Source organism: Pleuronectes platessa, chromosome 12 (genome assembly GCF_947347685.1).
Source record: "Pleuronectes platessa chromosome 12, fPlePla1.1, whole genome shotgun sequence".
NCBI lineage: Eukaryota > Metazoa > Chordata > Actinopteri > Pleuronectiformes > Pleuronectidae > Pleuronectes > Pleuronectes platessa.
Window position 1 is genome coordinate 2,154,428 of NC_070637.1, and position 12,899 is coordinate 2,167,326.

The window sequence follows — 12,899 nt, forward strand, 5'->3', positions numbered from 1 at the left end:
ATGGGGAGAGTATTAACTTCATGTATGCATTTCAGTGCATAAACAGTTAGCCCACATGTTATAGTACAGTATGATAAGGTACACCAATTCAGATGCTTACTTTTATAAAACATGCATGCATTTGTCACACTGCCTCTAAGTGATGCTCATTTCCACTTAAATATTGTCTGTGCACACAGCGTTATGGTCTCTGGGACCATGAGGGCCCCCTGGAAGAGCAGAGCCCGTCACCAGAAAGTTGTAAGAATGATGGAAAAACTGTTGAAGGAGATGAAGATAGAAGGAGGCAGGAGGGGGGAGAAGAGGAGGAGGAGGGCAGAGTTACATCCACATCCAACCTAGATAACCTCGAAATGACTGAAAAAGACCAATTTGAAAAGGTTGGTGCAATTAATGATTGATATTAGTTGCCGAAACCACTGACCAAAGCAGTGACATCATGTATAGTATCAACAGACAAATTTAATGAAATTTCCTTTTAAATATTTATTTTAAATATTGTCTATCAATGTAGGATAATGTGGAAAATTATGAGCCCAGTGCCAGCTCTGCTGCTGCTATACCACAGACTGTTGAAGGTGAACCAGCTTCCCTTGGGTCAGAAGAGGGAGCGGACATGCTGAATCCTCCTTGCAGGCTAAGCAAGGATACGACAGAGGGAAACAATGAGCATGTGATAGAGGAGGCCCCAAAGAAAAGCAGCAGTATCCGCTTCCGCAGGAAAACTAAACAATCAAAACAACAGCGCAGCAAAGGTTTGTGCTCTCTATATGTGTGGACTGTGATGGCTGAGGTGTTACCCCACCTTCCCTCGCTGACACCCCAAAATAAATGAAGCCACATATATGTTCATAATTGTATCAGTTTTTATCCCCCTATCTTTTAGTTATTACAAGTCCAACTATCTGCCGTGATTAATATCTGTTGATAAGGATAAATAACAGCCGATCAGTAATGTTTTTCTGGACTGATTGTCCAACGCCTATACCAGGGATGCCAGAAGAGAAATTGTATTTTTAATAATTATAATAATTATATATTTTTCAGTTTCTTCAAACCTCCAACATATCATACCTGTACAAGGTTGGGGTTTGAGGTAAGACATTTTTTTTTTTTTTGGTTCTAAATCTTTTTGAATTCCACCTTTGTCTCAGTTCCACCTGCTCTGGTGGAGCCCACAGCTGAGACCACTGATCCAAGTAAAGAACCAATGAAGAAGAAGCAGAAAGGCAGGAGGAGAGAGGAAGCCCTTCAGAGACTGCTTGCTGTGGGACACAAGATCAGACATGTCTTAATCTCTGGGTGAGCACAGTATACGGAGGTATCTTCTAGTTAATATGGGAGTTTTTCTCCTCACAGTTGCCAATGTGTTTGCTCGTTGTGGAAACGGTTTGGTTTCTCCATAATTTTAAGGCCTTGACCTTCTATGTGAAGTATCTTGAGATAATTTATGTTATGATTTGGCACTATACAATTTATTTTATTTTAACTGAATATGCTGTAAATTCAACAACATCTTACTACTTATTATCAGAAATACCTTTAGATACAAGAAATGCAGTTTTAATAAAGAATGAATGTGTTCAGCATTCATTCAAATGTCTAAGAATACAGTAATATATTAATGCTGTTAATGAATGCATATTTACCTCTGCAGTATTCAGAGTGTTTACGGGCCAGCTCAGGGCTTCTTCAGGGATATTCTCCAGGCTGAGTATCGGGCTGCCACTGATGTCTACGCCCTCATGTTCCTGACAGATGTCATTGACTTCATCATTGTAATCTTTGGTTTTTGGGCTTTTGGGGTAAGAGATGGAAGGAATTCTAGAATTATTTCTTTAACATTTTTAATATTAAGATTTGCGATTAAGTTATAAATGAAAAAAGCCATTGTGGCCAGTCTGCATCATCGAAGAGACATGGTATTTTGCCTCTTGTTGTAGCTAACTGTTTTACAGGTTTGAAATGAGTGTACATTTGCATATTCCATCAATGATCATCTCTCCTTTAGAAACACAGTGCAGCCGCTGATATAGCCTCCACTCTGTCAGAGGACCAGGTTCCTGAGGCCTTTCTGGTGATGCTGCTCATCCAGTTCAGCACCATGATCATTGACAGAGCATTGTACCTACGCAAGGCCGTCTTGGGAAAACTCATCTTCCAGGTTCAGTCCACTTACTCGGATTATTAGCATTCTTGTATTGATGTATATCAGACACCAGTGAGTGTATTTTCTTTATTGTGTCTCAGTAATCCTCTAATTTACTTACTGGAAAGATTCCTCTGTAACATTGTGTTAGGAAAACTAGTTGACTTTTGGAAAGGAACTGTTTGACCTGACATATTTGTAATTATAACGTTAGAGCTTTGCTCCTAATTTTTAGAGCTTTTCAACTGATGTGCTTTAATGAATTCTAAACATTTGATAATTTAGTTTTTTCTGTCCGTACACCTTCCTATCGTCCCTCTGTTTCTTCCCTCCAGGTGATTCTTGTGTTTGGGATCCACCTGTGGATGTTCTTCATCCTGCCTGCTGTCACTGAAAGGTGACGTTTAATCAAACCATGCATTTATTGTATAATAATTATTGTATATTCTTTCTTACAGTTTAATTCATCAATTGACCAAAACACAGAAATTTACTTTGAAATTAGAGCTATGTTGGCATTGGAGTAAAGATGTATTACTCTGATCAGAACTTTAATCTTCCTCATCTCCTCCTCTCCCTGTTTAGGAAGTTTAATCAGAACTTTGTGGCCCAGCTCTGGTACTTTGTCAAGTGTATTTACTTCGGCCTGTCAGCCTATCAGATCCGCTGTGGGTATCCTACTCGTATCCTCGGCAACTTCCTCACCAAGAAATACAACCACCTCAACCTGTTTCTCTTCCAAGGGTATGGACACAAAGCAAGTCTGCAGCTCTTTGTGATGTTTAGTAGAATATCTATTTGGAATAAAACATTAGTTTCAGCCTGCATTTCAACTTAGATTATTTTCAACATTTGATGTAAAAAACACTGTTATATTTTTTGATCATAGACTACTGATGCGTTTGACTTAATGCTTACTGCAAGGTCCCTAAGTAGTGCTATGGCTTGAGGTCTTGAGTGATTGATGAAAGTCAGATATACAGGAGTTTTTGCAACGGCCAGGAATACACAGAGCTAAGAGAAAGAAAGAAAGTAGCAGAACATACAGAATAGTGTGTTTATTCCTCACACCAGTAAATCAGTCTGCATTGATCTTTGTCTGTGTATCTGTTGTCCACGGCTTTTCCATACTGTATGAAAAGTTTCTTCAGTTCATTAAATACGTGCAGCATCCTGAGGTACTAGGACCGATGTGCAATCAGGTTAGCAGCTTCTGAGAAGTGCCGTACCAGATTTAAGTGCTGCAAGGCACAGCTGTTCACCTATGTTAACCTGTTAAATGGCTTGAACATGACAACAGACTGCAGGATTATCTTGCAGACCTCTTCACTCTTATGAAGGAGACGTTCCAGTTATCAGGGTTCATCAATGGCTCCTATCCAAGTTCAATTTTTTATCAAAAGTCGCACGTCATGTTTCTTCCTTGAAACAAATTTTATTACAAATACTGTTGTATAACGTTTATTCCTAAAATGGGTCACCAAGTGAAAATACATTAGAATTGTTGATTAATTAGTAATGGCCCAATTTAATCATATACATATTTTCACAAAATCATTGTTATAATGCATACCTGATTGTAAATCATACATACACATACAGACACACACACACACACAGACACACACGCAAAGTCACACACACACACAATTATGCAAATAAAACTCAAAATCAGATAAAACAATAATAATAAATCATACTAGTCTATTAATTTGGTTAACATACTAGTCTATTCATTTGGTTAATGAACCTCTTCTTTTGGAGGGCCTGAAAACTCAGTCGTATTATCTACTTTGAGATTAAGTTAGTGAAACTTTTGCTAGGGTTGGACCAAAATAGTCAAGGAAGACAATGTACAAATGAGTGTAATGTGTAATATTTATAGAATATACAACTTGATCTAACTTTATATTGAATCTTTTAAATAATTACTCATTTATGTGTGTGTGGCTGATTGTGTAGGTTTCGTCTGGTGCCATTCCTGGTGGAGCTGCGAGCTGTGATGGACTGGGTTTGGACCGACACAACTCTGTCTTTGCCGAACTGGATGTGTGTGGAGGACATTTATGCCAACATCTTCATCATTAAATGCAGCCGTGAGACAGAGAAGGTACAAAGTGTATAAGTACTGTGACACAACATCAGAACAAGTGTCTTCCTCTGGGACAAGGGTAGTTGAAGAAAAATCAAATTAAAAAGAATAAAGCAACATCAGATAAGAAACAGGTGTAGCACTGTACTATATGTGCAAACACAATTAGCCATTATAAAGAACTAACTTAACATGTTTTGCTTGATCATCCATTCATCAGGGATATATTGATCGCCCACTAGCACTGTCATTAGTAACAGTTTCCAGCCTCTCAACCCTAACCCTAACCCATTTCATTGAGTAGATGACTAATGTGTCCACACCTTACACTTCACACAAAAAAGTCCATGGCAAAATTAAGAATAAATTATAGCAAAAGAGAAAGAGAGAGAGAGAGAGAGTGAGAGAAAATTGTGTCCCTCTGTTACATCCTGTTACTATCCGGGGGCTTTTTACCACCTCGGTGCTTTTAGTTTGAAAATACAGACCCCTTTCGGGTTTCCTAGGAGGGTAATATTATCATCCTGGAATTTTTTTTATGAAAATACAGCCTCCTTTAGGCTTCCAAGATCTTATCACCATGCGGGGGGCTTTATTTTGAAAATGTGTGTATCAGGTTGCCTGACAGAGACAGACAGAGAGAGACAGGCAGATACAGAGAGAGAGAGGACTCTGTATGTTTCTATTCAGCAGCAGCAGTATAAAGCAAGATTAAACTTCTATCCTCACTTGTTGTTGAACCTGTGACCACCGTCATGTTCACATGTTCCTACCAACTGAGCTATACTCAATGTTTGAGACAGATCTTAGCTCTGGCATAACCCTGGAACAAATAGCTCTTGTCCGAAAACTATAAGTCCTATCTGTTAAATAAACACAATGAGAATCCGAAGACTTTGCCAAACCTACAGATATATTTTTTATTGGTTAGCGTCAACACATGTGTCCGTCGGAGCAAGTTAGAAAACTGTGAGTTTCGGGCTCTAACCCTAACCCCACTGGGTAAGAGAGATCTATGCTCTAGCGCCGCCAAATCATGACTAGCGTGAAAGTCCAATAGCAAAAATTGAAATTAGTAGTTAATAGTTAATATAATGAGTCATGTATTTATTATCTGTAAAAATAACATTTTCTTTCCATAGAAATATCCACAGCCTAAAGGGCAAAAGAAGAAGAAGATAGTGAAATATGGAATGGGTGGACTCATCATCTTCTTCTTGATATGCATCATTTGGTTTCCACTGCTCTTCATTTCATTGGTCCGATCAGTGGTGGGTGTGATCAACCACCCAATTGATGTCACAGTGACTGTCAAGCTTGGAGGATATGAGGTAATCAACGTTTTTTTATAGCAGTATTTTCTACTCTTCTTCTTAGTCACAGTCTATAATATATGGAGTTAACTCACCGTCCAAACTTAGCCAACCTGTTGTACAAATAGTTCAGGAGCTGCGCAGCAGCCTGTTAAGATGACCTATAGGCCCACCTGCTGTTTTTTATGTGGACATTTGTGAGAAATTCCTGAAAAGGTTGTTCCAAAGTTCATGTTATATATCTTTTCTCTTTGTATAATATAAATGGTGAACTTGTAGCACAAACTGAGTCTGCATATGAAGCATGATGTATTGAAGTAGATTGTGCATTTGTTGGATGGATTTTTTTTGTATTTGCCAAACAAAATGAATCAGTTTGTTAAAGTTGTTTTGTATTTGCAAAGTACGTTTAGTTTTTGTGAAAAACTTATATATGCTGAATGTCATAATGCATAGATTCATTTTATTCAGCTCACAAGATGGTTGTTGGTGCAAAATGTAATATGGGTTCAAATATAGAACTCAGATGACACAGTTGGCGAAATGTGCATAATCTTGAGTGTTTCTATGTGTGTATCCAGCCCCTGTTCACCATGAGTGTGCAGCAGCAGTCCATTCAGCCCTTCACTGAGGCTGAATATGAACAACTCACTCAAAAGTTTGGAGACAATGCGGTAAACACTTAATTCAATTTGCTTTATGTTCTCTGTGGAAGTTTAGTGTTACCATCTGTCTTTACTGTTGTTTAAGTGCTGTAGTAAACATTTTTTAAAATCTTTTATAGAGTAGCTGATAAAATGGAGCTACAGTGCTCCTCTCTAAATTTATATTGAAAAGTTAGCTGTTTGGTACAATAGATTCCTAGATTCCTCATTTTTTATGAACTTCCCATCTAAAAAGTCCCTTTTGTTCTTTTCAGTTTAATCTACTTTGAATATTAACTACTGCTGTGAGGTCTTCATTACAGCACCACAGAAATTCGACCCTTGACACAGAACGCTACTTTCGATATATGGCAAATGAATAATACATATGCAAACCACTGCTGGAGTTTTTCTTTGAATGTATCCTAAAAGAAAGGGTACACAAATAAAACAATATTGTGTCTTCAGTCAGGCCACACACTAATTACTTATTTATTTAATAATTGTTAAATAATTATAGTTATTTACAGCTGTCCTCGTGGATGGCACTGACTTATATGTTTTTGCACGGTGTGTGTGTGTGTGTTCGTGTGTGTGTGCATGTGTCTGACTTATGTTGCTGCCATGTATACCTGTCTCCCATGCATGTTTTGTGTGTCTGTGTGTCCAGGTAGCCATGCAGTTCATCACTCTCTACAGTTATGAGGACATCGTGACGGCCATGATTGAGGGTAGTTCAGGATCAGTGTGGAGGATCAGCCCTCCCAGCAGACAGGAAGTCATTAAAGAACTACTTGGAAGTCCTGTCGACCTAACACTACGTCTCGCGTGGACTTTCCAGAGGTAAACTTCTCACTATACTAGATAATGCATTATAATATTATACGTTATGCATGCATGTAGTGCAACTATATGTTGTGTATACAACTTGATAGCAAATTGTGTGTCTGGAGGGATATTAAGCAGCAGTCAACACCATGGACAGCTGCACAGTTATGTGAACTCTGTGACGTGAGCTCCAAGAAGTGATTAAGCTGGTGGTAAATAGAGGCCAGACCACGCTTAACAGCTGCACCCCTCAGCAAGACATTATTATGATTTCAATCAGGAGGAGACTTATATTCAACGTTTTAACAACATTTATTGACATGAACACAGAAAGTGATGTGAATGTTATAGTCTTTTGACTATTTAGACCCCTATGTAATGTCATCAGGACTAGGAGGGGGTGAAGCAGAACATAGTTCAGGAATTCCCCCCGGGGTCTAGACACTAGTGTGGGCTGAGGATCCAGATGAGGTGCTTATGATTCTGCTGAAGACTGGAGGAGATTGGGGTGGAGGTGGACTATGCGTGTCACTGGAAGAGAGGAGAAGGGATTTAAAGTTTTGGAGCAGCCGTATGAGTGATTGGAGGAGACTGTGGAATCTGGAATTGGCCATTTAGAAATGCCCACAATCAGCTGATCAATAAGTGGGTTAGTCTTACGGACTGAACTTACAGAGCTTTGGAATGACTTCATGTGAGCACTCAGGAAATAACTGTTTCCCACTACCTATCAGATCAAGTGCTGGTGCTTTGGCAGCTTTAGAGTTCCTGACAGAGGAATGGAGAATTGACAGGCAGAACAGGCTGCAAAAAGATTCCTGCAGCAAAAGGAATGGCTGCTGACCCTTCACAGCCAAGCCCACGTCAACAGTTGTGAGCCAATTGGAGCCTCTCATGGAAAATCCACACAACAATGTCTACTCTGGATTGTAACCTGACACCCAAATGTCCAGACCTGTCTCTAATAGAGCTGATGCTGCAGAGAAGGAGTGGCAGACCTTTAACTGGAGACTCAGGGCACAGGACCTACCAGTCATGCAGCTAGGTGACAGTGTCCTGATGAAGCTTGACTAAGAAACAGTGGACTTCATCAAGAGCAGGACTAAAACATTTGGTGTGGCAGCTTTTAGCTGTTGGAAATGTCTGCCTGAGGATGTGAGAGCCGCTGGAATTGCCACATCTTTAAGCGCAAACTTATTGTAAATCTACTATTAAATCTGGCTTTTGATTATATATACTTTAGATAGACATTTACCTTCCATCATAAAACAAATGTATTCATCTAATGAATTGTATTTGTTCGGTCTCATCAGCATGTCAGTCATATGTAAAGCACTTTGAACTACATTAACCTGTATGAAAGGTGTACAACTAATCTCTGATTTATTGAAGACACCAACTAAGAGTAACTTAAGTTTTTTGTATGTAAATGTAGGTCCTCTACTATATCCAGGATATTACTGTCTACATCTTAGAATATTATATGCTAATAGCTGATTGTAGCTGTCTCTTTTCTCTGGATGTTGCTCCTTGACAGGGACCTGGGTAAAGGAGGGACGGTGGAACACACCTTCGACAAATACTCTATAGACCTGGAACCTGGGAACCCAGTCAGAGCAAATCTGGCCTCACTACTGGTTGGCAATCGCACTAATCCTGTGTAAGTTTACTGTCTGGAAAGATGTGTATGTGAAATGCTTTGTGTTTTTATTTAATTCATAGAATTGTATCTTAAAGCTGGTATCTTCTTTATTTCCTAGGCTTGTTCCTAATATGTTCCCTAACTACATCCGTGCTCCCAATGGAGCTGAGGCCAAACCCGTGAGTCAACTGTATAAAGGTCAGAGTTACTTTTTAAATATATACAATATGAGATTTTCTTCCTCTTCAAATTTCAAAACAGACATAATCATTTCCAGGATCAGACAAGTGAGTCATGGAAGAATTACAAAACACCTAAAACAGCAGATTTCTATTCTAGATGCAAGTCTCCAAGGATCAAGTCAGAAAGAAGAACAAAATGTCCATAAGGAAACATTATGTCACTGGTTCACATTAAAATGTACCTTATGTCAATGAGAAACATTTTCCAGTCCTTAAACTGTCTTAACGACATGTGAGTAACATGGTTTCACAGAACACTTTGGGTCTCACAGGACTAATACAATAGTTCTGGCTGAGTTCAACAGTTGAAGTGGTATTACAATTTTTTATTGTGTGTGCCTGTTTGGTATCTTGATCACTCACATTGCCCTCATTGGGACGAGAGTAGCAGTGGAGGATGTGGTCATATGGAAAAGCACGTTTTTATTCTGATTACAAAATTAACGTCATTCAGAAGAAAAGACAAATGACTGACTCTTAACAGCTTTGTCTATTTGTTTATTCAGCCTACACTAAAGTCAAATATTTAACTCTGGTGACTCAACATCCATCTGAATGCAGCAGGTATCTGTTCCATCAACAGCCTTTAGCTGGAGTGATGACGACACTGTGAAGACACAGCTACACACGCCAGAGCTGCAGGTTACTGTATATTTTGTGAAATGAGAGCCAGACTGTCACCACGTAGTACACACACACTGTAACCATATAGAACTCTGTGGTAACGTCAAATCAAATTCTCTGTTGATGAGTGTTTCTACACTTACCACTGAGAATCCAAAGTTGGAGTTAATCACTTATCAATTCAAACTTCTGTCTCTGTCATTGACACAATCAGGGCTTTCAAAAAAACTAATTTGTATGTATTTATTCACATTAAAAACTCTACATGAACAAAAATAGTAAAACTCACCCAGTGTTGCAGTCATAGACACCTTCAAGTGTCTGTTTTAACACAGCTGATTGGTTGTCTTGTAGATGATGAAGACGGATACATGAATATAACCCTGTCCCTGATGAGTGACCGCTCACTGAATGACAGTAGAAATCAAGAGTGGTGGGACATTGCCATCGCAGGATGTGCCCACACCTCATGTGGAGTTCTACCCATGGTCATATTCAATGACAAAGTCAGTCCACCCAGCCTCGGCTTCCTGGCGGGATATGGGTAAGTAACACACACACACACACGCACACACACACACACATATATATATATATATATATATGATGAATTAGCTCTAGATAAATAAGATTGTGAGGAATGTTCTCCAGCATGTATCCACAGAGGAAGCAACGGTAAAATCGTTTCAACTTTTTCACACACATTAACAAATCTGAAAAATCTAAAAGGTGTGTTTCAATTACAGGGGTAATTGACAAAGGGAGGCAGACAAATACAGATATGTAAATGATGTAGTACATCTCTTATGCTTCAACCAAAGGCATTGTCATTCAGAGATGGAGGAAATGTGGGCTGTTGGCAAGAAACTGAATTTCAAATGCTATAAAGTCAATGGGTCCAGTACAGTTTACCAAATGTTTCTCTTAAGTGAAGAATTAGAGGTAACAATGTGAATATTTCTTGATATTGTCTGCATGAAAGGAGAGGCACTTGATTCATTAAGATATAACAATTATTCTTTTTTGTGCTTTCCCCCGGAACGTTATTGGATGTTAACAAAAAAAATGTCTTTCTAATGTCTCCTTCTAGGATTATGGGTCTGTATGTGTCCGTGGTCTTAGTCATTGGGAAGTTTGTGCGTGGCTTCTTCAGTGAGATCTCCCACTCCATCATGTTTGAGGAGCTGCCCTGTGTGGACCGCATCCTGAAGCTGTGTACAGACATCTTCCTGGTTAGTTTGTACACCGTGTATAGATTCAGCGTACCCATATGCACACACTTCAAAGACAGAGTAATATGAATCTTCCAAATTTGTGTAGAATTTCCTTTGACCAAGAAATTTTAAATATAGCTGGTCTAATCATAAGAATTTATCGCTTTTTCTTTTCAATAATACATCCAAGAAAAGCACAGTGTTGTCACCATGCCCCCAGTCTCCCAATACATTAGAGTTTCTATGTGTTTTAGGTGCGTGAGACAGGAGAGCTGGAGCTGGAAGAGGAACTTTACTCCAAACTGATCTTCCTCTATCGATCTCCAGAGACGATGATCAAATGGACCAGGGATATCCACAGCCGAGAACAAGACAGATACTGACTGATTAATGTCAGCTGTGATAGAATACAGTGATATATGAAGCGCATTGTAAAGATGTCCAAGGGAGGCTTCATGAGGACACTCCTTATCACTTCTAGAGTGGACATGAACCTATAGCCAAGGACACACATGAAAGAAGATGTACATTAATAGATCATCTGGATGGAACATCTATTGCTGTTGCTTCTTCACAGCTGCCTGAGCACTTTCATCACACCACTTTACACTACCGACTTTTAAAAGTGTGTCTGCAGTCCCACTGTGGTGGGATTCATGGCAGCTGCATGTCGACTTAGTGGATTACAATGTCCCTAGAAGGCACAATCAGTGGTCAAATTGAGCTGTGTGTTAATGGTCAGAGGTTAAAGGTAAATCCCAAAAGACATTAATTCCTAAACTCTGTGCATATCAGGCACCCAGGTGGAGTGACTGTGTGGCTGAAACCTGAAACTGACTTAAGGTTGAAGCAGCTAGAGCCACTGCATTAGTATACTGATTGATCTGAAAACAACAAAATGCTGACAATCAAACTCAGAAATGTTTACCAAAGTAACAAGCATGTCCTGTAGACACCTTGTTTGTTGAACTTTACATCATGAACCAAGGTTTGACAAAGCAAATTGGATTTAAAGGGCCATTTTAGGTTATTTTTCCTCATCAGATGTTCTGAGTTTGCTCTAGGCCACCACATGTCCCGGTTTAAGGAGCAAATAATAAGAGGTCGAAGATATGTGGATCGGTCAAATGGGGAAATAGCTTGCTGATGTAGTTCAAGCTGGTTGCATGTAGACACTTTAAAAGCCTAGATAATTTCAATTAGATTTTTACTAAGTGGGGCAGCATCAAACATACATATCTCAATGAAATAACACAAACAATAGGAGGAAGCTATGTGCTTGGCACATCAAGTAACTGTTTTTTCCTTTGATTATTTAATTATAGTCCAGGTCACCATTAGACAGGTGTTTAGTTTTAAAGTGTCTAGGTAAAATGTGGAGAATAAATTAACATCAACAGAAATTATTTTGGAGATGAAATGTTAATTCACTGTTGGTACAGTATGTGCAAGCTTTACATTTAGAAAAGTCCTGGTGCTAGACCACTCAACAAATACACTGGTTATAAGTGAATATTGATTGAAAAGTTAAAGAGCTGATGGCCTCTGGAATGATGGGCTGGACTCATCACTACAAACTCATTTTACTTGGGCTGTCCCTTTTGCCCCAGTCCTCATCCCTCTGACTGAATTTATTTTCTTCGTTCCCTTTCCTGTTGAGGCCTGTTATTCCTTCTCAGTGTAACTAAGAAATGTTTCAATGACTTATCGGATGCTGAGCAATATGTGTACTATGTCAATGTGTCTATGGTTCAGAGTCTGACAAAGAACTGTACTGATTGCAAGGTATGTAGTCAAATCATGTGAAATAAATCTAACCAGGCTTGAGTTTTTATCACCCTCTGTGCTATTACACAATATAATTATGCATTTGAAACAGACATAACACAGTTATTTAAGAATTGATAGATTTCCATCAGATGTAGCCCTGGAACAACTTGCAGTTAATTTAACTATTTGGCCATTACAGGGGATTAATTGTGTGTCTTTTGATTTGTGGTCATTTGTTTAGTTACAAATACGTTTACCAAAATAATCTCAGGTTCTAAACCAACAACCTGTATCTTAGATCCCATTCCTACAAAAAAACTTAAAGAAATTCTGCCCCTAATTGATAGTTCGTTACTTAACATTATCAATCTGTCATTATCA

General features: G+C 38.9%; 1 protein-coding gene across 5 annotated transcripts in view; it reads left to right on the forward strand.

The window, feature by feature from the left end:
* piezo1 (piezo-type mechanosensitive ion channel component 1) overlaps positions 1–12,575 on the forward strand; it is an 89,652-nt gene extending 77,077 nt beyond the window's left edge. For 2 of the 5 annotated variants that reach the window (XM_053436164.1, XM_053436162.1), the window contains 16 exons: positions 180–380; positions 515–755; positions 1,155–1,302; positions 1,658–1,805; positions 2,012–2,164; positions 2,485–2,546; positions 2,735–2,893; positions 4,112–4,259; positions 5,384–5,572; positions 6,136–6,228; positions 6,869–7,041; positions 8,564–8,686; positions 8,787–8,866; positions 9,889–10,078; positions 10,625–10,766; positions 11,003–12,575. In XM_053436164.1, the coding sequence (XP_053292139.1) occupies positions 180–380; positions 515–755; positions 1,155–1,302; positions 1,658–1,805; positions 2,012–2,164; positions 2,485–2,546; positions 2,735–2,893; positions 4,112–4,259; positions 5,384–5,572; positions 6,136–6,228; positions 6,869–7,041; positions 8,564–8,686; positions 8,787–8,866; positions 9,889–10,078; positions 10,625–10,766; positions 11,003–11,131 (2,379 nt within the window). In that variant the 3' untranslated portion in view covers positions 11,132–12,575. The other 3 variants (XR_008341491.1, XR_008341492.1, XM_053436165.1) reach the window with 3 other exon arrangements.
* Positions 12,576–12,899: the final 324 nt, after the last annotated feature.